General features: G+C 40.5%; 1 protein-coding gene across 5 annotated transcripts in view; it reads left to right on the top strand.

Annotated features, from left to right (window-relative positions):
* The first annotated feature begins 5,561 nt into the window (after nt 1-5,561).
* Nucleotides 5,562-25,385, top strand: part of LOC104017386 (Putative N-acetylated-alpha-linked acidic dipeptidase) — a 31,108-nt gene continuing 11,284 nt past the window's right edge. For 2 of the 5 annotated variants that reach the window (XR_015704578.1, XM_087756498.1), the window contains exons 1-10: nt 5,562-5,752; nt 7,143-7,251; nt 10,462-10,648; nt 11,437-11,538; nt 16,375-16,500; nt 18,415-18,601; nt 20,050-20,143; nt 22,322-22,420; nt 23,511-23,596; nt 24,595-24,714. Coding sequence is in view for 4 of the 5 variants with exons in the window: in XM_087756498.1 (XP_087612624.1) it covers nt 5,635-5,752; nt 7,143-7,251; nt 10,462-10,648; nt 11,437-11,538; nt 16,375-16,500; nt 18,415-18,601; nt 20,050-20,143; nt 22,322-22,420; nt 23,511-23,596; nt 24,595-24,714 (1,228 nt within the window). In the remaining variant the exon portion in view is untranslated. Of the gene's footprint in view, nt 5,753-6,067; nt 6,169-6,322; nt 6,404-7,142; nt 7,252-10,461; nt 10,649-11,436; nt 11,539-16,374; nt 16,501-18,414; nt 18,602-20,049; nt 20,144-22,321; nt 22,421-23,510; nt 23,597-24,594; nt 24,715-25,385 lie in introns of those variants that run through there. The other 3 variants (XM_087756499.1, XM_087756500.1, XM_087756501.1) reach the window with 3 other exon arrangements.

The following is a 25,385-nucleotide window of genomic DNA, read 5'->3' as shown; positions in this document are numbered from 1 at the left end:
AAGTTGAGAGAAGTAAATATTCTTCCGTGCCATACTGATGAAGCCTAATGAATCAGCTCATGAGCAGTCCAGTGAGCACCACAGTTGGGAAAGAACTGACTTGTGAAGCCAAGAGGAGTAACAGCTCATTCAGTATGGCAAGCTGTTAAATCAGTGCAGGCATCTTTACTTAGCTTTACCCTTCTGCATCTTGCAACACTGAGGCTGAGATGGTCTCTTACAATCCAGAATTACCTCAGGTCCTTCCATGTGCAGCACAGATCCTTAGAGGCCTTTACACTAGTTCACAGTACCTTCCTTTTCCCTCTCTTGCAATGTACTACCCCAAAATGCTGTACTATTTGAATAACCAGACTCCCTTCTGCAAATAGGTAGATATTCACTTCTATGACTTCTGTAGAAACTGAAGTGTTCCAGCATTTCATTAGCAAGCCCCAGAAGACAGGAGCATAATTACTCCTGACAGACTAACTAATGTCACCATTCAAGACAGAAGGGAGTTAACAGAAGAGCACACCTGAGCAGGTAGTTGCTACGGCCAATTCATTACCATTTTCACTGAGGTATAAGAATTGATTCCCTCGCAGAGTTTTAAGAGCTGGGAGAGGAGGAAAGAGGATAAGAAAGGAACTCAGAAGAGAGAAGGAGGACGAAATGAGTGAGCCGTTATGGTAGGAAAGCAGCCTTGCCACTGCTGCTTTTTTTGATAGTAGAAGGAATGCTATCACAGCAAGGTAAATACCCCACAGATCTCTAAGCGCACAGCATAGGGACAAGGCACAAACCCAACATGGAAAGCTAATAAACTTGACTATCAAAAATTAAAATTGAGGAGGTGTTGGGAGTGATTCTGCCCCTCTACTCTGCCTGGTGAGACCCCCCCTGGAGCACTGCGTCCAGCGCTGGAGCCCTCAGCACAGGAAGGACATGGACCTGTTGGAGAGGGTCCAGAGGAGGCCACAAAAATCATCAGAGGGATGGAACACCTCTCCTGTGAGGAAAGGCTGAGAGAGCTGGGGTTGTTCAGCCTGGAGAAGAGAAGGCTCCAGGGAGACCTTATTGCGGCCTTTGAATAATTAAAGGGGGCTTATAAGAAAGATGGGGACAGACTTTTTAGCAGGGCCAATAGTGATAGGACAAGGGGTAATGGTTTTAAACTAAAGGAGGGTGGATTCAGACTAGAGATAAGGAAGGAATTTTTTACAATGAAAGTGGTAAAACACTGGAACGAGTTGCCCAGGGAGGTGGTAGATGCCCCATCCTTGGAAACATTCAAGGTCAGGTTGGACGGGGCTCTGAGCAACCTGGTGTAGTTGAAGATGTCCCTGCTCATTGCAAGGGCGTTGGACTAGATGACCTATAAAGGTCCCTTCCAACCCAAACTATTCTATGATTCTATGATTGCTCAGTGCTTCATGTAGGCGCAGAGGCAGCATTCTGACTTCTTTATACAGAGACCTATAGGGAGAAAGATATTAAGAATCTCAAGTTTTGTTTCCAGTACATAGGCTTATGTGGCACCTTGCAGAATGGGATGTATCAGAAGCACTGTAGTGGCTTGTGAAAATCAAAAGCAGCATGGTTTCTAGGCACCTGAGAAAGTTTTATCTATGCAATTTCTATTGCAAATACAATGAGAAGAGCATATAGAGGGGAAAAGCAAAACACGAGTTATAAACCTACTTATTATTTACATGCCTTGTACTATATGAGTAAAAAGGATGAAGCTGGTATTTTGAATAGTTTGAAAATATGAAGCTAGAATAAAGTGTAAGAAAAGTTTTCTAGGTGAAAAGTCAAAGGTTTCATTTCCTGCTCTTCTGTTGACAATTGACAGCAATACATCTAATTTAATTCACTCATGAAGCATGTAACAATAAATTCTATCAGAAACACTTCAAATTTAATTAGTGAATGGTTCTATAGCATAATAGAGACTTGGAACTCAGGAAATTCTTTCCTTTTTTTTCCTTTTTTTTCGAAATAAATGATTAATTCTACAGAACCCTTGGGAGCTAGGCATTTCATTTCATTATCTGTATCGCAAATTTGTAACAGAGAAACACAGACTTTAACATTTACAAAGCAGACTGCATATTAATCCACACGCAGCTCTCCATTAAAATCACAGAATCATAGGAAAATGTTAGAAAGGACCCCAGGAGGTCAATTCAGACCAACTCCTGCTCAAAACAGAGCTAACATCCAAGTCAGATCAGGTTGCAAAGGGGTTTGTTCAGGTGTTTTGAAAAGCTCCAAGAATTTATATGCCACATCTCTGGGCAGCCTGTTCTAGTGCTTACCCACTCCCGTGCTGAAGGACCTGTAATCATAAGACTTCTTCTAGTTGTTTAAAGAAGGCTTCATCCATTTTCTCATGTTGAGAGAGCAGTCAGTAGCAGATGACCCACATGATGTCCCCTTGTTGGCCTCCCCTGGAACCCTGTCACATAAGCTCTCAGCCAGCCTGTCACCAATCCCACAGCAGAACTCCGTGCATCCACTCTTTCACAGCTAAAACCCTAACAAAGACTGGCAGCTCTAAGCAAGCACACCTTTATTTGACAAGCTATAAAAGCTGTCCTCAGACACTACACTAGTGTTATCTCCACACTAAACTGGCTGTTCCTCCAGTGGGTTGTAAGTGACATAATTAGTTTCACATTCTTTGCCTGAGGCTCTAACCAACAGAGTTTGGAAGCTCCTGTCCCAATCACCTATCAAACTAGCTTTGTGACTCAGAGGAATGAAAGGCTACTGCAAAAACTGCCACTGAGACAACTTTTCCCCACCTTTCCCCACCTTTCCCCAAATCCCAAACCTGAGTAAACTCACAGCATGCATTTAGTAGGTACATCACGAACCCTCCCCACAAATATTTGTAAGCCTTATCTGCAGTAAGTTAATGTGAAAACATTTTCACATGCTGAAGGGCTAGCAAAGAATAAAGTAGTAGTCCTTCAGGTATATCAAAAGAAACTAGCACAGAAGTTGGTCTTACTGTACCTGTGTTTGAACAGCACCTTAACATACAAGTAGGTTCCTCAACACCTTGCAAGTACAGATCCTCCCTAAAATAGTCACATTAAATTGGCTTCAATTGGACCTACGGAAAACCGTGTCATGATAAATGGCATGTAAAAGGATAATCCTAACCAAAACATTGCCTAAGATTTACATCTCAAAAAACAGTGAGTTTGTTTCTTCAGGTGGATGAATTGGAAAAAAAAAATTTCATACATTCCTCACAGCTCAGAGATAAGGAAAATAACTTATAATACTTTGATTAGCAGAAGACTTTCCACTAAAGCACAGAGAGAGCAGAAGCATTAATTTTTCATACTTTTGGTTTATCAAACATTTTTTTAGTGAAATGCCTTTGCCTGCAAAGTGACCTATATGACTCTGTATAGGAACAAGCATAACATTTTATGCATTTATCATAACTGTAATTTGTTCTTGAATAAAGCTTTCCTATGCTCTTTGGCTGCTGCCATTGTATATTTAAGGCTCATAATGCCCGGCCCAAGCCAAAGGCACAGTGGAAGACTATATATAAAATGTCTCAAAGCAGTAATTCAGAGCATCTAAGTGGTGTGGGCAGGTCAATTAGCTTCAGAGTACTGAACAGCACCAGACTTTTGACAATATTCCCCTCTTAGTTTCCCCACTGTTCCTTTCCATCTTATTTTACTTGAATAAGTGCAGCCATAAGCCACAGGGATTGATTAAATCCCTCTGGAATATTAATCAAGAGATAAGATATGCTTTTGCCCAGCGCCTAGTCCCATGGTGCTTCATTAACTTAACTTCCAAGTGCTTCAAACAGAAATTAGCTGATCCAGGAGTTTTTCCAAGTTCTTATGCCCAAAGGTGCCGTGGCTATATTAATCTTTTTAGGAATACCAGAAGATATGTCCATTCTTCAGCCCACTTAAACACCACATTGATTTCAGCTTCCATGAATGAGTAGTGGTGGAGTAGTGAACACGGGCACATTATGCCCCTCCACGTACAGTATGGGGAAGGAAAGTAGACTGCTGGGTAGGGGTACAACCTTCTACTGTGCTCACTTCCAAACTTAGGTTCCCTATATATTATAGGGCATTCCAGAATGGTATCCTCAACAGCCAGCATGCTGAGGGAACTTGGCATCTGGGTTTGACTTGACAATGTGGCAGAGTACCCCTCTCAGAGTATCATTAAAAGCAGCGCTTTTGCACAATAGGGCCAGACTGCGTAGGATAGTATAAAGCAGGAGACAGGACTAATATCACAAATACTGTCATTTTTTTTAGTATCTGTCTGGTCATTTGGAGGTTTTTTGTATCTTACAAAATTTCAAAGCATGCTACTGCTGTGTCATTGGTGTATTGTTCTTTGCAACCAACACTTCTGCTTTCCAGAGGGCCCGTTTAGTGGTCTTGTACTGATTTCCTAGTGCAATGGGCTCTGCAGATGAGGCCAGGCAAAGTCCAGTGTCTGGAACTCATCCTAGACTTAGGTTTTGTCAGCATTAGGAAGCAGTGTGGTACAACAGGAGCAGTCCTGTAGAGTGCTTGCACTTGCTGTCGAGAACAGGCTGCCCATACTGTATGTTGATGCAGACAAAACATAACTACAGACTTTATGTCTTAAACAGCAGCTGTGTCCCTAGCTGGCACCTCAGCAAGGGTTCTGAGGATGAAAATCTGTGCAAAGGTCACCTCTGCCTGCAAAGTTCCTCTCTGTTCATGGTCCTAAAGGTACAGCCTCATCCCAAATGTGATGACCAAACTGAATGGACAAGTTTTTCCAAAACCATACGGTGGAGATTTTAAGAGGTGGAAAAAAGACTCCATCCAGCAAAGTCAAGCGTGTACAAAGTTTCAGGCTTGTCCTCATGCCAGCAGCTGGGGTGCACCCGCACTCTTTGGGGCTGTACCTCTGTAAACTGGAAAGAAACACAGAGCACAGAGATGTGTGGTAGTCAACCCACCTCCACAGGGGCACGTGCCTCTCTGAGGAGTCTTCACAGCCCTTCAGAGAGCGTTGGGTATTGGGGTACAATATTTCTTAAAATAAAACACTTAAAATAATGGCTTTTACCTGTCTCCCCTCACGTTTGCCCACTCTGGCGTGTGCGCTGTGGAGGACGGCACGGCACAGCTCTGTGTGGAACAGCCACGGCGAACCAGGTGTCGAAATCATCGCTTTACCTCTCACCGCACTTTGAGGCAAGTTAAAAGAAACACGGTGTGGCAGGATATCTAGGACACGCAGGAGAGAGGGGGAAGGCAGACGGGAGGTGGGCACGCCTGGGCCGACTGGCAGAGCTCAGCGAGAGAGTGGCGGGGGCCCGGGTAGCGGCTTCGGCACCGGGCGGGCTCCGACGTCTCCAGCCTCGCCCGGGCGTGATGGCGGGAGGGTCTTACTCCTGGGCTGGGGGGGAGAGCGGAGTGCCCACGGGCGGCCCCGGGGCTGCGTGTGCCATGGCCGGGCTGAGGCGGAAGCCGCTGAGGGGGCCGCGACCAAAGGCCGGCGCCCGCCCGCCCGCTGCCGCCTCCGGGGCGGGCCGGGCCGTGGCGGGACTTGGGCCGGCGGGGCGGGTGCTGCCGGGAGCGGCGCGGAGCGGCTGGGAGCGGGACGGCAGCGATGTGGACGTCGCTTGGCGCCGTCACGGAGCCGGCCGGCCCCAGGGCAACCAGCGGCCGCTTCTGGGCTATCGTCTTGGGAGCAGCGGCGGGGCTCTTCCTCCTCGGGTTCCTCATCGGTACAGTGCAGACTAACCCCGCTTCGGATCGGGGGGCTCCCCCGGCCACCCCCGGTCCTTCCAGCCGGGCGAGGTGTCTTGGAGCCGGGCCGAGGAAGGGCCGGGTGGGGGGGAAGGAGCGGGCGGGCTTTGTGCCAGGGGTGCCCGAGGTGCCTCCGTGCTCGGCCCGGCCGACACCTCCCTCCTTTCCTACCCCTCAGGCCATGCTGGTGCAGGCAGCGACCCCTCCTGGGACTGCTAGCTCCTCCGCAGGAGAAGGGGTCTTTTGTTGAGAGTGTCTTTTTGACTTGTTTTTCGATTTCCGTTTAAATAAAGTAGTTATGCTATGGGCAAGAGAAGAGGCGCGGGGTTTGTGAGGAGGAAGACAGGCCCCTGGACCCTGCGGCACTGAAACTGCACCAGCCCAAACCAGGCAGGTGGGAAGATAAATACGGGGCTGGAGGGGTGAAATAGCCTTTAATTTAATGTCCCTTCCCCGCCCCCCCCCCCCCCCCCCCCAGCCCAAGCAGGCAGGCCTGTGGGCTGCTGCCACAGGAGGTTTCCCCTCCCTCCCTCCCCTTTGGTTCACAGGTGGATCAGGATCAGTTCGGGGGAGGAAGGAAAACAAAAGAGCCACTTGTGTTTTGAAATGCCTTTTGGTATGTACTTGAGGTTCGTGCCATTGGGAAGCCCTGAGTGAATTACTCTCTCACGTGGAATGAGCCTTTTGCTGTGCCAGTGACCAGCGCCTCGCCGGTGCCAGCTTCTTACTCTCTCTCTGCTCCCCACTGGTTCTCTGATTTGCACTACCAATGTAGCTGCTGCTGCATTTGCACTGAACATGTCCAGTCGCTGACTTAAAAATAAAATCAGATGTGAGAAACACTTTCTTTCCAGCCAGGTGTTCCTCTCATCACTTACTCTGGTAATGCCTGCACAGTAAGGGAAGGATTCCAGAGTAAGAGCCAGACAGACCAGAGAGTGAGAAAGGAGTTACAAGACATCTGTTCCTTACAAAGGGTGTCTGTGTTTCTGTGCATTTTTGTAAAGCTGCTGCCTTATTACTGAGGTGACTGATACGACTGACATGACTGACAGCATGATGTTCTGGTGCTAAGGGAAGACAGATAAGTCTCTTTAGCATCTACAGTAAAATAACTGTGATGAATAAATATAATATAGTATTTTATTCCCCTCGATATCTACCTAAGTAAGTTCTCTTACTGTCTGGGGGACTGCCACTGCCATCACTGTGAAGTCTGCGTTAGGTTGTGGCTGCTTGTCTGTGCTGAGATAAAAACAGTTGTAAAATACACAGTGAAAATCTTGTGGTGATACCAAAGAGAAATGGTGTGTGTCATGGGAATATTGCTCTAGTGTTTTTACTGTTGTATTTTGGTGTGTTGTACAGGCTGGTTTGCAAAACCTACAGAAAAGAAGACGTCTGTGAGTCCTCATGAGGACATGAAGGCGGCATTTATGGCTGAAATGAAAGCTGAAAACATCAAGCAGTTTCTTTAGTAAGCAATGTTAATAAGCAATTTCTGACTAATCAGTCAGAAAAAGAAAAAAAAAATCAAGCGGAACCAGCCCAAGGATGCCACCAGACAGAGGGTGGTGTGCAGGTTCTCGGCCATAGGTGTCCCAGTGAGCTGTGGTTGACAAAATAGTCCTTCTTAGCTCCTCTCTTTCTCATTTGTGTTGGAAACAGTTGAGGAGTTGTCAGTAATCTCAGTACTTAAAGTAATTAAAAATTGGTTAAGCTCTTGCTCAGCCTTTGGTGAATGCTTGTAAAAGGTTGTAGAGGTTCAGCCTTTCTCTTATGTGTCTTTTTTCGGTCTACGACAATGTTTATCTTACATTGGTTGTTATGGAAAAATCATTCACTTCAAATTAGGCTGTATGAATGAACTTAAATTATGAGAGATTAAATGGAAAATAGTGGAGTACATCAATGTAAAAGAGAAGAAAATCATACCAAGCCTTTAGTTCTTCCTACAACTTAGGCCTTAATACCTTATTGCTACTCTCCCTTCACACTTTGTCATGCTGTGACCAATTTATGTGTTAGTCTGTCACCATTCCGACCTTATATGCAGTTTCATGAAGAAAGATACGTTTCCAACCTCTCTCTGTCTGCACAGTGAGTAGCTAGAACAGACGTAGTAGATACCAGCTAGTCAGCTGATGGTATATTACACTGCTCATAATAAATCTAATAGTCTTAAGGCTTTAGAGTCATTTTTTAAGACCATGTTTTTTCCCCAATAATTTTTTCATCTCATTTACCCTTTAGTACTTAAATTAGTTGATTTTAAATGTACTCTTCTTTCTTTTATTAAATCCTGAAAGCAAAGCTGTTAACATTTGTTACTGAAAATTCAAACAATGGAAGTTGACAATATAATTGTCAATAATATAATCTATTATAGTTTAATTACTGTAATTAATTTCTTAATTTCTGTAACTTATAATCTTTAACTACAAGGAAGCTGATGCACTATTATTTGTTCATTTTAGGGATCTTGTAAACATTATTTTTCTCTTAAGAGAGTGTAGTATTCATTCATTCACTGTATTTATTCCAGTCAGTAATAGACCAGAAGTTGTAGTTTATTGAGAGAAATTTACTTTCTGTGTAAAGAAAGTGTTAAGAGTATCAGTTATTTTAGGAGTAATCAACAAATTCAGGTTTGTCTTAAGTTCCCAGCCTGATTAAATAGCACGAAGTTGTATCTTGCTACAAAACTAAATTACTAAAAAAACATTTTCGGTTTATAAGATTGTGGCAATCCCACTCATTCAATTTTAAGTGCACTTGCCACAAACTATTGCAAATAAATTAGCTGGAAAGTACGTTCTCTTTACTACATAACAACCATGTCCTGGACTATATAAACATTGAAAACTGAAGACTTGGGATTTTTTACAGTCTTAACCTGTGTTCTGGCTCCTACAAAGTCAACTGTTGTTAAACAGCTCTGTAAAAGGACTGCTTTCTGCCCTCTAAGCTCCCTGTCTCTGTGCCAACAGCAAACATTGTACCTCATTTACTGTCATGCAGCCAGTTCTGTGGTAAAATACGGCAGATATTTAATCCCTACTCAGAAGTACCGGTACAGGCAGTCAACAGATCAGAAGAGGAAATGAAGAAAAACACAATACTCAGTTAAATGGGAATATAATACAGGAGAATGTTAATGCAAATGCCAAATTTTAATGAAAACATGAGACTTAAACATTTCTAACTCTTACAGAAAACAGCCGTTCGCTCTAATGAGAACACATAACTGTGCTCTTGGTTCAGTATGTCATTCAGAAAATGGTACTGTCACTGTAACAGGGACTTTTAGTACAGTGTTGGTATTAGATGTTGACATTATCAGAGGAACATGGTTTTATCTAGCAGCATTCGGCTGCTAAGGACTTTGGGTTTGTCTAGTTTGGAGAAAAGGAGGCAGAGGGGCGACCTCATTGCTCTCTGCAGCTTCCTGAGGAGGGGAAGCAGAGAGGGAGGTGCTGAGCTCTTCTCCCTGGGATCCTGTGACAGGATGCGTGGGAATGGTTCAAAGCTGCACCAGGGGATCTTCAGACTGGACATTATGAAGCATTTCTTTACCGAGAGGGTGGTCAGACATTGGAACAGGCTTCCTAGAGAGGTGGTCGATGCCCCAAGCCTGTCAGTGTTTAAGAGGCATTTGGGCAGTGCCCTTAACAACATGATTTAACTTTTGGTCAGCCCTGAATTGGTCAGGCAGTTGGACTAGGTGATCATTGTAGCTCCCTTCTAACTGGAATATTCTATTCTGTTCTATTCTATTCTAAGTGTATAGTTCTTTTGAAGTGCTTTGTTTGATGGCTTTGTTCTCACTTGAACTCAAGAATTAAATTTTTTCCCAATCTTATACCCCTTCCTTATTGAAGATCCAATTTCTTTCATTAACACCAGCTGATGCGACACATGCATGTTGATGGCATGGTCATATGACAGGATGAGGACATCATGGTGACAATCTCATTCAGCTGAGAGTTTCTTCAGCTGACTTCACCACTGGGCTTCCTCAATGGTCCGGACAATTTTTTTTTCAGACAATGGGCTGCTCACTATTTATGGTATCTTTCACTGTTTGTTATTCACGCTGCATGACTTTTAAGTTACAAGCTGTTGAGTTTTTCTGTTCCTTGTTTGTAAGCCACTGTGAACCCACTCTCTCTTATTTGCCAGCAAGACACACTCGGAGTGAACTTTTAGATAAATCAGTATTTGTGCCAAAATTAATTAAAATAGTGGGATCCAAGGAGAATATCCAGTTAATTACAAGTAGGGATCAGAGTAATTATGCACATTTCTAAATTGAATATGCAAAGATATGTATACCAAATTCTTTTATCATTTCACAAGGAAGATCAGTCTCATTATGCAGAGGAGTGACCCAGAAGACAAGGAGTAAAGCAAGGACAAGACCCCACAGTTGATGTCATCATGCCATTCTTGCTAAGCCACACTGTGAGGAAGATACAAACACCTATGATAACTCAGGAGAAACTGAAACCCTTTGTCTCAACTTATGTATAAGACAGGCAAAAGCATAGATGCAGAGGAGTCTGGGTTCTTATTTAGCCTGGGTACATCTGGTCATCTTTAGGGAGTGTATTTCCAGCTAGGCTAGGAGGAATTCTGGTTATGAGCTGCAGTGCCTGATCCTGACTCATTGCTTCTTTTTCTCTAGCAATTTTACACGGCTTCCTCACCTGGCAGGAACAAAGGAGAATCTGCATCTGGCACAGCAAGTCCAAGCTGAGTGGAAGGAGTTTGGTTTGGATTCTGTTCAGTTGGTTCATTATGATGTCTTGCTCTCTTACCCTGATGACACTAAGCCCAACTACATCTCAATAATTGATGAGCATGGAAATGAGGTACAGAAAACACCGGTTTTTGCAGGCAGGGAAAAAAAGTCACCTTCACACACCTGGGAAGACGGGGAGGGAAAGCTATCGTCTGCTCTGTTAATGGTGTTGGGCCTGATCCAAAGCTCACGGGAATGAGCGTTTCCAGTTTGCTTTTATATTTTGTATCTTTGTTTCTTAATGTATGTGCTAGGAATACTAATAATTACCCGTATTCATATAGCATACTGACATATATGGATTAAAGGAGAATTAAGTAAGAGAATTACTTTATGTAATTCAATAGTTTAAAAATTGTTTTGTTATTTAGAAAGAGGAGAGCAACCGTGGTCAGCATCATTGTTTGCATTGATTCGTTATACAGTATTGATAGTTGTGCTAAATTCAGTTTCTGGAAGATTAGAGTTTAGACCTCAAGTTGTACTATCACAAGTAGCATCAGTTCATTACAGAGCAGCTCTAGCGCTCATAGAAGCTCCAGGGATGAGCAGAATGCAAGCATTTTTTACCATTATGATCTGTCCTCCTCTTATGTGCTGTACTGAGACCACCTTAAGGGTCCCTGTGTTCATTTAAGCAGGATTTTGTGTGAAGAGTGGAGACAGGATTTGCAAGATCACCCATTGAACCTGCATACTGAAAATGATACCCAGTGCCTGCTAAAGTTTCGGCCACTCCTCATTTAGAGTTCTAAAACCAGATTCCTTTAAACTGCAAATGCACATGAAATGTGCCTGAATAGACAGTACTTCTCCATATTGCCTATTTACTTTTTTTCTTTTCTTCTTTCCCACCAGATTTTCAACACATCATTATCTGAGCCTCCTCCTCCAGGATATGAAGCTGTTAGAGATGTGGTGCCACCCTACAGTGCATTTTCAGCCCAAGGAACACCTGAGGTAACATAGTAGAAGAGTAAAATAAATAGTAGTTGAAACAGAAACAGAAACAGAAGTAGGAACAGAAGTAGAAATAGAGACAGAAATAGAAATAATGGAAATGGAAAAGATGGAATACCATAGTGTAGTGTAGCACAGCATTGCACAGAATAGCACAGAGCAATATAGAATAATGTGAAATTCCTGGGTCTTAGGCTTTAGTTCAACACCTGACATGTCACCAGTAGCAAAGATGTCCTAGCTCTGATGTTCTTGGGAGTTTTGCGATGGAGCAATATTTATCTTGAGCAGTCATACATATATGTTTAATTATTTTCTCTAGTTTGAGTCAGAACTGGATTTTATTTTTACCTTTTCCTTAAAAAATATGGTAATAAATCTTAAATGTTGTCAGCTGCTATAAGCTTCTCCAGATATTTCTGTGAGTATGAACCACTGTTTCCCATCTTGGTGAACAGAGAAGACTGTTACATTTACGTAGCCAAATGAACAACCTAATTTTCAAAATGCTGCTTGCCCAAGGCTCACACTGGCAGGTATAACTGCACAGCATACAGTATGCTTGAAAATGGCTTTTGCTAGCATTTGTAGCTGGCAGTAAAAATGTTGCTGTGATCTGAGCTTAACACGAATCCTTTCTGTCTTGTTGTACAGATGGTACCAGCTGATGGGCTTTCTTTTATAAAGCTAGCCTGTGTAACGGGAGTTTTCTATCCTATGATCATTAGTGGTTTCAATTAATATTTTGTAAGATTAGAATATTTTTTGTTGTTCTCAATATCTTTCCTGCCCATACATAGAATAACATAGGTTGGCAGGGCCAACATAGGTTGGGAGGTCATCAGTTCCAATCTCTGCTTTAAAGTTGGATCTGACTTTGAAACCTGCTAACAATGCTTTTACTCATATACCCCAGTATTAGGGTCATGTACTTTCTGGAGTTTGTTAATAAGCTGTGCAAGTCTAGAAAACAAAAGGTATCCTGTATTCATTTGCCTGAGATACTCAAAGGAAGCTAGAGAACCAGGTAGGTAGTCTGTACCCTAGGATATGACAGCTTTGAGTGTTTCAAGAATTGCAGTGGGAATTTCGGAACCTAATGTAAAGTAAAATTCATGGATTCTGACTTTGTATCATAACATAATATCCCCAAAGAAAGGCAGAATAACTTCACCACTTTATTTGCTTTCTGGAGAGCTACAGTAAGTGATGGGATATGGCAAATAATAAAAACAAGTTTTAAAAGCTGCAGCTTCCTTCTTTAGAAAATGATTTTACTTTAAATATATATATATAAGAACATTGTTTCTGAAAAAAAAAAACAATAAATAAAGGACAGATTGTCTTTTCAAAATATGATGCTTATGTTCATCTTGTTACTTTGACAAAAGCTCCAGGTCCCTAGCTGGTGCTGTTAGCAATAACATTCTCCAGTGAGCAGTTGTTTGCACCTGTACTGCAAACAGGGAGCATGTATATAGCTCAGCAGTGGGAATACTCCGTGGCTTCAGGGCTCTTCTGAGTTCTCCCAGGCCCGTTTATGTATTTTATGTTAAAAGCCATTCTATTAAAAAACAGAACGGAGCTGTAGAGAGAGATATTTGGAACTTGCTAAGTGCAATCATGGGTCATAGGTTCTCTTTCTCCTCATTAATTTTGCAAATAATTCCTGTGTAAAGCTCCAAGTTCAATGAAGGGACAGGTGCTGTGAGGTACCTGCATCCCAGGCTAGCTGTAGTCTCACGAGTAGGCCACCTTCCTGGAAAGTGACAGAAATGGATCAAAGGTCTTCATACTGAGAGAGGCCAACAATGCAGCTCTCACATTTTCTGGGTGAGTGCTCTAATCAGGGAGTTCATAGAAATGTAGAATCATAGAATGGTTTGGCTTGGAAGGGACCTTAAAGATCATCTGGTTCCAACCCCCCTGCCATGGGCAGGGACACCTTGCACTAGACCAGGTTGCTCAAAGCCCCATCCAGCCTGGCCTTGGACACTTCTTCCTTATAGCTAACCTAAATCTAACCTATATCTAACTTCTTCCTTATAGCTAACCTAAATCTACCCTCTTTCAGTTTAAAACCACTACCCCTTGTCCTATCACTACAGGCCCTTGTAGAAAGTCCCTCTCCAGCTTTCTTGTAGGCCCCCGTCAGGTACTGGAAGGCTGCTAGAAGGTCTCCCCGGAGCCTTCTCTTCTCCAGGCTGAACAACCCCAACTCTCTCAGCCTGTCCGCATAGGAGAGGTGCTCCAGCCCTCTGATCATCTTCGTGGCCCTCCTCTGGACTCGCTCCAACAGGTCCATGTTGTGGGAATACAGTTCGGCACTGCTAGCACTATTAGTTTTTCCTGCAGCTGCTTTTTAAAAATAAGTGGCAATGCCTGTGTTTTGAAGGTTAAATACTATCATCAGTGGAATAGTAGCTACTTACCTGCTAGATTGAGACCCTGCAGAGATCTAGAAGTAGTTCCCACTCATTTCTGGTTCTCAGTAGACAGAAGATGGAATGTGTCCTGGTCTCTCATACAGATTGTTAGAAAATGTGTTTTTCTTCTGTGTGGTGTGTGTTAACTAAATCCCAATAAACAGTCAGATGAAAAAAGGTAAGTTTTGAGCAGGAACTTCTTTTAACAGAAATATTTAGCAGAAAGCAGACAAAGTAGTGAAGTCACATCCTGTCAGACAGTACTAGTAGTTTGGAACATTAGCATCATAAATAATGGTAAAATTCTGCTCTTCCCTTCCTTTTTAAGTGACTGCAAAAGTACTCCCACCTAGTTAATGATGGTCACAAGTAAGAGGTGTGCTTGAGATCTCTAACTACGTTAAAACAGCCCAGGCAAGACATTTTATGAGTCCGCACTACATTCTCAAAGCTTGTATTTTGTAATAGTTCTATAAACATGAGGGATTCATCACATTACTAGGAAATTATGAAAAAAAAGTGTCACAATGCTCTGATGAGAAATTTATTGTATTGATGTAGTTCTTAGTCCTGTTCATGAAAGTTAATGATGAAGAATTTTCAGAGATGCTAAAAGAATTTAGTTACGGAAGCCTGATTTACTATGCAATATATCGAATATTGCCAGAATCTTCAAATAAGTACCGTTTAATGTAGTTTCAGAAAACTAGATATTGAATAAATATGAATTATTCTGCAACATCAGGAAAAATGCTCTGAATACAGATTACATACTTTATGTCAGATACCGTTATGAAAGCTTCTTCTGAAGATCAGAATTGTTCTTTTCTTTATGTGATGGCATCTACTTAATCAAAGACATTATTGAAAAAAACCCTGTTTAGTGTGAACAGGTTTTCACCATAAAATGTTACTCTCATGTTAACTTTTCTTGCACTTCGCTGTAGAACAAGGACCCTGAATGTGAGAACCCAGCAGGCTGCTGTTGTTATAATTACAGCTCTGCAATTATGTAAGCCAAAGTCCTGAAATCAACATTTTTGTATTTGTCATAAAAAATACAATAGCCTACAAATGTAAGTATTCTGTACAAGATATTCTAAAAAAAAATTATGTTAAAATGCAGGACCAAATTCCCCTTTTGCTTAATCTAAATAGACTGGAGGAACTGTCTTGACTTCAGTACACTTGATTTTACTGAGAGGGAAAACTACTCCATAAATTCAGAAAAGCCTCCCCAAGAATAATCCTTGTGTTTATGAATTGTTCTCTGAACAGAGAGGACCAGAATCTTACTAGGTGTGAAACTGTTTGCCTTATTACATAGTGCCCTTTATTTCATGAATTTATCCTAAGTTCATTTTGCTTAATTTAAGAAGAAGTTGCAACTTGAGCAGTACTGTCAAAGTGACTGTACCACAGTCTTATCAGGACATGTTGTATGGTGCTATGTGAGACCACCTGAATGTGTAGTCAGCAATTTTTGTCACTATAAGAGATTTAAGCTTATGCCTTTTTGAAATTAAATTGAAGATCTCTCTGGAGGTGTCTGGTAATATAGAGAAATGCACTGAGGAAGAGTTTCCTGTCACCTAATTTTAGTTGTCTGAAATTGTAGGCATCTTCCCTAAACCAGTGCTTGAGGCTTTCTATAGGCATTTACTCTAAAACAGTCTTTGAGGTATAATCAATGAGAGGTATAGTCAGAGGGTATTTTATTCCTTCCTAAAACAGATGTTTAAAACAGGTTTGGGGTGAATTCTTCTGGAAAGGGAGAACTTCCCAGCTCTTCACTGGCTATGGAATGCACTACAGGATCTTCTTAGACAATGCACGCAACTTTTAGGTAGCTGACATTAAGGAAGATGAATCACGCACCGAGTATTGAATAACATGGTTGAAACATAATCATGAAGAATACTTTATTCATGTGCATGCTGTATTTATTTTGACAGTCAACCACCTGTAGCTTCTGCTGTATTGAATAAGAATCGAGTCCTGAGAATTTCATAGGATATTGGCATCATTCAATCTACTCTACTGCATAAACTACAATTGATATTTACTGTGGTGTCTGGTTCCAAAATACCTCCAGCTGTCCAAGACTGACTACAGCTTAAACAGACTACGAAGAGTAAATGACGTACTCTGAGCACTTACTCCAAGCTTCTGATTCACAAGTCATATCTTAACATTCTCCATTGAGGGCAAAGTCTGGCAGCTTTGGATGGCAGGAGTATAAATTCATTAGAAGTCACTTGCCTACCTAATTGTCTCATGATCTAAGAAGAATTGATACCAGAGCCAGTCCTGGAGCTCCTTGTTCCCAATTTATTCTCTTACTAGATCACATCCTCCTTTTGACATGCTCATTGACATTCTTGTTTCAAATTCTACCTCTTTCTGTCAGGGCGAGTTAGTGTATGTGAATTATGGTCGCATCGAGGACTTCTTTAAGCTAGAACGTGAGATGGGAATTAACTGTACAGGAAAGATTGTTATTGCCAGATATGGAAAGATCTTCAGAGGAAATAAGGTAATGCCTCTATATAAAAATGTTACTTGTGCTGTCCTTCAGTTGATTTCAACTTACCTAAAGTGTTCTGGAGATTTTAGCGTAACTGAGTTTTTCATAGAGCTGTGTTCAAAGATGATTCTTTAGTAGAAGATATAAAATTTATATTTAATATGTATATATAATACATCTATAGGATAAAAGTAAGTTGGAAAATGTTATGTATTTTTATATTAATATCCATACTATAGATTGTTCTAAAATATTACTAACATTCTTGGGTAATACACTCTAACTCTGAACTAGACTGTTCTTCCCTATTGGTTCAACTGTGCTTTAAGGTGCCTATATTGTATTTCTTTATAATGGCTTTTGTACACCAGGCAGAGACTATAACTATATGGAGGTTATTTTAAATTCTTTATTTGTTTATTCAATGTCCCTATCATATAAATATTTTTAAACTACAGATTTCTGCAGATTTCCATGGCCTGACAGGAAAGTACATAATCATGTGCATACTTCAGGCATATACTCAAGTTATTTCCTCAATAGGGATGTAAGAAGACAGTCTATTTTAAGTGTGTTTGGCTTTTGTACAAAAATTAGTTTAACCCTAATTTGGGCAGGACTATAATTTGTATTTCTCAGTTACCTAAGGGTATCAAACACTGAATCTTCTCACTGGATGCCAACTCATATTATGCACTGTTGACCAACCTTCTGTGAGTTTTTAAGTGAGTGACTCACTGGTTTACATACATACGGTTTTCACCAGTGAAAAGTGACACGTAACTCATATTCTGGGTCAGATAATATTTCACTAAATTGTTTACCACTCTTAAAGATACTATCTGAATGGAAAAGACTTAAAAATTGAAGAAGGTATTGCTGTCTATGACTTTTTTATTAAAATTAAATACAAACACCTCAGAGTTACTAATATCTAGAGAGGCAGTTGTCCTGTGCTTTGGAAATACATGCCCTCATTGACACAAAGAGATGATATGTTCATTCTTACGGTAGTATTTCTTATGACTGTTTATATACTGAAGAATTTGTTAGCTTGTGTAAAATCTGGAGAACTGTACTGTGTTTTCCAACTTCCCAGTGGTGTGCAAGAATAGGATAGAGGATGAAGGCAAGTACTGTATTTCCTAAAAAAAAGCTATTGTATTTCTGAATTAAAATACCCAGATTTAAAACTGTTGAGGATTAGTTGTTATTCAGCACTCAGTCACTATACATCACTGTCTTATCTAGTGGCAAAACAGATTGGGATGTCAGAATGACATATATTTTCTCTCATTCCCCAACCAGGATTATACAATAATAAAGTCACATGAGAACACTTTTTTTAAATCAAACCAGCATGCAGGTCAGTCTTTCTGCTGTAATAAGCCTAAGGTACACACTCTTGGAGTTAGTCTTGCTCACAGCCATAGGCAGTTTCAAGCTCTCCAGTAATCATCTTCCTGTGTAGCCTGAACCTTGATAGAAGTTAGGAGATCATGCAGGTAAATAATGTAAATGCATGGCTAACTGAAGGATAAGGTTGCATCAATGTGATACAGTTTTTTCCATCCGTGATGCATACATTTCAATAGTCAGTTGATTCTATTGATCTGGATGACAGAATACAAACTCAGATTATGTAGTAATACTGTGAAGGATGTTTTCTATGTTACTGCAGTTATCTCTTCACTAAAATTCAAGGCAACAGCAAACCTTTTGCTTTCGTATGGATCCTGATATCTGCATATATATTTTCAGGAAATTTTTTTATATGAGACAGTTATGGGCCCTTTACTTAGCCCAAGCACTGTAAAAGGCCCTGGGGAATAATCACTGTAATTTATAATACTTTCTTTTGTCCCTTGAACTCTCGTGTCAAGCTTTAAAGGACTGGATAGGGACTGGAGATGTGCTTTGCAGGTGAAGAATGCTGAATTGGCAGGTGCCAAGGGAGTTATTCTGTACTCTGACCCTGCTGACTACTGCGCCCCAGGAGCAGATCCCTATCCAAATGGCTGGAACCTTCCAGGTGGAGGAGCCCAGCGTGGAAATGTATTAAACCTGAATGGGGCAGGGGATCCTCTGACACCAGGTTATCCTGCAAAAGGTGAGTGACACTAGAGAAGTCACGCTCTGAGGGTCTGATTTCAGGAAGGCAGGGGAAGGTAATGGGGATATTCTTTCCCTTGGAACAAAACACATTCTTTCTTGGTCTTTCTGTTTCTCAAAAGAGGCAGCTTTGGGCTTCACGTCGGTAGGCCACTTCTGCAGATGGTACATGAGATAAAGTGAGGGGATGTTAAGGGGGCCACACAGTGCAGTGCTGGGCTGCTTAACTTCACAGACATAGCCAAGTTAGCCCAGAGATCATGACACAAGTATTCAACAGCTGAAGGCCTGGTCTTTTCTTTCTGCTTCTAATCAGTAAGTCAGCAAAGAGCTAGCCTGCACAGCTCACAGTTTTCTTTGGTTTTGCAGTTCTCCTTTCTGCAGGATTTGGGCTGCTTTCCCTCCTCAAGAGCCCTTACTGGCAACGCTGAGATCTTTAATGCTGAGACTCATGTCACCCGACTGCACCATTCCCCACTGCTTCATCACCTTCACCTCATGCTTCCTCAGCTGCTTATTTGAGCTCTGCCTAAGCTATTTCATTTAGCACCTAACCCAGATCATCATTTTGACTGAAATGCCTTAAGAACCGTTCATGCCAGCACTTGAGCCAGCATATCTGAGGGAGGCAGTCACCTCAAGAAGAGCAGTCCCTAAGTGATGGGGAAAGTTGCCTCTAGTGAGCACAGCTTGAGCTGGAAGAGGATACACGTTCACAACAGCAGCATGGCAGGAGCAGACCGTGAGGAAAATTTCTGGTTCCTCATGCTGGAGTCAGTGATCTCATAGATGAATCCCTGTCTGCTTCCCTGAACAAGGGTCCCTGTGAATGTTGTATTAAGGAGGAAAGTATTCTTTTCCATACCTGCTGCGTTGCAAATATCAAATTTTGTCCACATTGTGAAAGTTAAGATTCTCATTTGTAAAAAAAACATGATTCGTATGTGAGCTCTGTCAGAACAAAACCTAGACTTCATTTTGTTCACGAAAACAGCAAAACAGAATATTCAGGTCAGTGTATAAGATTTTATCTGCATCTCTTACCAACTGGCAAAATTTTTTTGGTTCCCAGCTGAATGTTCCAAGGATCAGACTACAGGATCCCTCTTTGCTCTTGTTCTTTCTCTGTGACTGAATCTGAAGTTCCTTCCCATGGAGAGAAATATTTCTACCTAAAGACATTTAAATGCAAAAAATTAGCAAACAATTCTAAAATTTCCAACCATCTCTAAATGCATGACTGCAGACACTATGGGAGAATCTTTGTTAGTGTCTCTCTGAAAACATGTTGATAAAGCATAAAGATGAAGTCACTGAGGAAATGTCAGCCCGACTTCAAGGAAAGTGAAATGATTATCCCTGACTCCAGTGTTCGGACTGTGCTACAAACTGTACAAGTTCCTTCTGAGAGTTGTAAATATGAAAATATCTGTCTTTTGCTTTCAGAATACACCTACCGATTAGACAAAGCCAGTGGTGTAGGTCTCCCAAAAATTCCAGTTCATCCCATTGGCTATCATGATGCTGAGTCATTACTGCGGTGAGTGTATGGGAGTCATGAGGAATTTCAAGCAGACTGTTTTTTGAAAGTTATGAGAGTATTTGAAAAGAAAGGGAAAAGACTTTTGCACTGTGCTTCTACTGTAGCTGCTGAAATAGTGTACGTTTGTCATTAGGTTCTCTGTAGGAGGTAAACATCTATTACTACATACCAGATATGTGCAGAGTGATCTGGAAAGGATAATTTGTAATATATCATGATCAATCAAGTATACTGAAGGTATAAAGTGCCTCTCAGTTTGAATAAAGGCTAAAGTTTTTGAGGATGGCGTGATACCCGTCTTGTGAAAAAGACCACAAATGAAGTCATTCGTTTGTCCCAGGAAATACTTGCCATGCATGTTTGAAGGGACAGTATCTGTACTGTCCTCTGTTAAATGAAGGTGTGTGCTTTCTCTCATCAGGTCTATTATGTTGCAGAAATATGAAATTATGCCAGTGAGCTAATATAAGGACACTGGGGAAACTCTGGAGTATTATAGGGGATATAATAGACATCTGCATATAAGTAAGTGTGCTTACTAGACATGCAAGTGACATGAAGACAGGATACTAGCTTGCCAGAGGACAGGATTAAAATTCATAATTATCATAACAAACCAAATAAGTTCTCTGAAAAAACTAAGATGTGATTGAGTTGGCAAGTATATCATGCCCCTAAAAATGTAGCAGTAATCATCTGTATCAACTGTAGAGATACAGAGCAGGAAATAGCAGGGTTGGCAATAGTACTGCGGGTAAGTCTTTAGGGCAATAAGTGAACATAATCTTGGGTGTGTATTTGTATCAGAATTTTACATCTGCATCACATGAGCAATCATTCTGCTCTGTCTGGTGCCTCTGTTTGAATATTGAGTCCAAAAAAAAAAAAATAATTCTGTCTTGGTTCTCTATGCAGGTGTTCCTCTGAAGTATTGAAGCTATTTATTTTTATATGAGGCAGAATTTTATTGTCTTTGGTGTCTTTGCATACCTGATGTTCATTAACCCTGTTCTAGTGTTTTTCCTATTTCCTTCCAAACTTTTATGGACTAATATGTCTCCAAACTGTCTTTTCTTTAAAACTTCACGGTCATCGCTGTTATGAGGATAACTGCTCATAATGATAAAGGTATAGGTTAAAAAACCTTTTTTCCACTGCCAACTAGTAGTGGTAGAGCAGATTAATAAATATGATGTAGCTAGATATTTCTCTTCAATAATTTGTAAATAATTCTAGAACTTGGTTTTAATAATTATGAGTGAAATCTAAATCTTCTAAAAATACTGGGTTCTTGTTTTCATTTTTGTCTGGAGAAGTCATAACTTCTTGTTATTCCTGCTATCATATTTTAATATAAAAAATATACCAAGGACTTGAAGATGTGCTGAAGTGTTCTGTGGAATAAAGCTTGACTGAAGTATGCATTTACAGTAAAGGACGTGCTTTCATTTACAATAAATATATTTTGCCTAATAAGAACCAGAACATCCAGCATAATTTTTAATATATCTTTTTACGTTTCTCACAAGTTCATGTCAAAAATATAAATACTTTAGAATAGGTGAATAAGTATGGGCAATCCCGATCCACTGAATTACTACATTTCCAGTTGTGTTAACTGAGAAAAAACATCTCACCTTTGACAATGGAAGAAGAAAAGGTGACTTGAACTGATCATATTTCTCCAATTTTAGACATCTTTGAAACACATCAACTCTATCTATGCTACCAAATTAAACGATGTCCAGGGCCAGGCACTGGAAGACAACTGCCTATGCTGTTAAACTGTTAGAATGGTCCAGGTTACTCTCTGCTTATTCAAATGCAAATGCAGTTCAAGGCAGTAGAAAGTTCCAAGGACCATTTACAAGAGGCAATTTGTATACAAAACCTTTGCAGGCCAGCGCTGTTTTCCAGGATAGCTGTAGGCCATTCCAAGCTGATCTCAATGCCCAGGACTATTCCTCTGTGTTAATTTACTAATACTAATGTAGCTGAAAAGACAGATTATTCTCCCATGGAAGCTTGTAGTATAAATTGTCCAAGACAAAGACCATCACTGTGGTCTGTGTATGTGTGGGACCTAACAAAGTATGGTTCCTGGTTCCTCATTTGTGTTCGGTGCTATTATTAGATGTCTGTAACTAATAATGATAACTTTTTTTTTCATAATAGTAATTTGGGAGGATATGCACCACCGCATAGTAGCTGGAAAGGAAATTTGAATGTATCTTACAACGTTGGTCCTGGTTTCACAACAAATTATTCTACAAGGTCAGTTTTGTTTCATAAGGAAAGCGTGCTCGGGATCAGAGAAAAACAGGTAGAGCAACAGAATGTGACCAAAGGTAGAGTAGTTGGGGTTATTCGCATCATTCATTTGATTATGACCATTTCCTGGGCTGAAATGCACTCAGTGCAAAGCTTCAGTAGATTTACATCTTGATTGGATGGATATGACTGAATTGCTTAGTTTCCAGCTAGTCGTTTGAAAAGCACCTAGCCTTTGGCAGGCTATTTGATGAGACTGATTATTTTTGAGAACTGAATTTGTGTTGTCTTTTTTAAATTCATGTGGGTCTAGCTTCTGGTCTTATCTATTTCCTCATATAAAACAATATTAACCTACAAGTCAGGTTTTCCAGAAAAAAAGCTTTAATTACAATGTCATTTTTATTGCTTCAGATTGTTTTTAAACAGATTTAGTGATTACAGTTTAGGACTAAAGTCCAGGTGTTTCAGTATTGGCTGAGCTATTGTACTGACTTCATATGAACTGTTTGACCTTTCCCCTATGTCTTAGTCATACCACATGAAAAATTCTTTCTGAAAAATGCGCAGGCAATCCTTGAGGATGAGTTGTTGCATCTCCAGCTGTGTTGCAGATAAACAAAGTCTCTTGATGCAACTCACGTTGTCTGATTTTCTGCTGCCTGAGCTGCAACATCAGTATTGACTGTGCTGGAGTCATTTCTGATTTGCCCCAACCTCTAGATGGTTAGAACTATTTACCTTTTTAACATTAGATGGTTTTCATTTTTTTTCACTCTTCCAAATTTACAAACTAGCTGCTAGAAAAAAATCTTTGAATTTGGAGTTCTGAGCCTGTTATCCATATAAATCTCGCTGACATCAATAACAGTCCCTAGCTTTCAAGGGCTAAATGTTTTTCTCAGTTGCACAAGTATAAATCCAGAAAAAAACTACACTGACATCTTTTAATATTTACTTTGGTTTAATGAAGGTTAAATTTGGCCAAAATGCTCTCCTTACAATTTGTATTGTACACTTTTGAAACATGTCAAGATGTTTTATTATCTAATCTGGTGGATTTTCTCTTTGGATTTTCTTCCTGATACACTAGGAAGGTGAAAATGCACATTCATAGCCACAATGAAATAAGAAGGATTTACAATGTGATTGGTACCATCAGAGGCACAGTGGAACCAGGTAAAGTCATTTGTCTTCACTGTAATATGAGCGTGCAGTGACCTCTACATGCACTTCATAGTTACAAGGAGGAAATGAGGAATATAGTTTTCTCTGAAATATTGCACCATCATCAGTGTTGAAATATTTATTTCACCAGCTTTCATATGGTTCAGGGTATGTCAGCACTTTCACTGTAAATGCTGATTTTCAAGGGGGAGTTATAACCAAGACAGAAATATTTGTTTTCAGGCAAGTAACTTTGCAATTGAAATAATATTCTTAAGTGGATATTCTTCCCTGCTAACACTGGAATGGATTTTGCATTCCATCTGAAGACATCATATCCACCACTATTGACTTTTTGTCTGTCTTACAGTCTCTTGTAACCGGTGTGATTTTACACTCTCAAAAAACAGCTGTATAGACATCCCTAGGATGATGGTAACATGATTTAACTTGTAACTGCAGCACTTCCCTGTTGCCTGAAACACAACTCTTAACCATATTATAGTAGCACAGAGATCTAGTCTGACGTTGATCTTATTAATCACATCTCTGTCATGATTTGGACAACCCTTTTTATGATTGACTATATACATATTCAGAGAAATACTGCATTTAGCACACCTTAATGTTGTGAGTTGGCGTGCTGTACAAATATAATTAGTGGATCAGCTTTACCATGAAACATACTATTGTAAAATATGGAAAGATGCTTCTGTCTTCAGAGGAAAGCTGCAGTATTTCTAATAATAGAAGTAACTATGGAATTTAGGAGGTTTTAAATCTTATGGGATCAAGTTATTGTGTTTGACAAATTCTTTAGCACTGGCTGAAAATGCAGAAAAATGTTTTTGGAGATGTAAAATGTCTTTTGCCTTTCTATCCTGTATATTATAAACTATTAAGCTTTGTTGCCTGACACCTACATGGAAAATTAGATATTACTTCCAATTTACAGCTCTATGGCAGGAAAAAAGTTTTTCTAAGTAAACCTTCATAATTAATTTCTCTAGACAGATATGTCATCCTGGGAGGCCACCGTGACTCATGGGTATTTGGTGGGATTGATCCTCAGAGTGGGGCAGCTGTGGTTCATGAGATTGTGAGGAGCTTTGGAAAACTGAAAAGGAAAGGTATTGTAATGAAAGAATAAAGCACACCAAAATCACTGCTCTCAGCAGTGGTCGTTGATTTCTCTGGGATTTAAACATATGCTTAAAATTAAACACGTGTATCTCACTGATGTCTCGAATAAACACGCTGCTCTGCAGCTGTTAATTAGTTCCAGTTACAACCTTAGTATATGTGAGGTACTTGTACTTAAGAGAAAGTACACCTAAAGGAAAACAAAACACAAAATGGGGGATACTGAAATAAATGACATTTAGGTACAATTGATTACTGTGTATTTGAGGCTGGTCAGACTGGATGTTTCAATGGTCCTATAAAATTGGTACAGTGGTGGACTGATCAAGGCTTCATCAGGGCAACATCGAGAGCCTTCTCAGCACTTGACTGTAGTTTGGAGACAGACCCAAGAATAAGTAAAGCATGTCTGTGTAATGCAGAGAATGAGCTGTGCAAGCACAGTAGGAGGTAATGGTTAAAAATACTTAATGCCTAGTTACATTAGAATAGGAAGAAATGTCGACTGTACCAACTGTACCAAGTTTCTGCTGCTGTCAGAGCAAATGCTGTCTCCCTATCTGACATCCCATGGAAAGAAACTCTGACGTAACTCAAATACTGTGCTAGAGGAGCTTTCTTTGCCTATCCATTACACTTAAAACCTATTGACATTTAG

The sequence above is a fragment of the Nipponia nippon genome, unplaced genomic scaffold (genome assembly GCF_047370975.1).
Source record: "Nipponia nippon isolate SJK-2023a ecotype South Korea unplaced genomic scaffold, ASM4737097v1 scaffold_2, whole genome shotgun sequence".
Lineage (NCBI taxonomy): Eukaryota > Metazoa > Chordata > Aves > Pelecaniformes > Threskiornithidae > Nipponia > Nipponia nippon.
The sequence above is the reverse complement of the archived record's forward strand: the minus strand, read 5'-3'. Positions and strand labels throughout refer to the sequence as shown.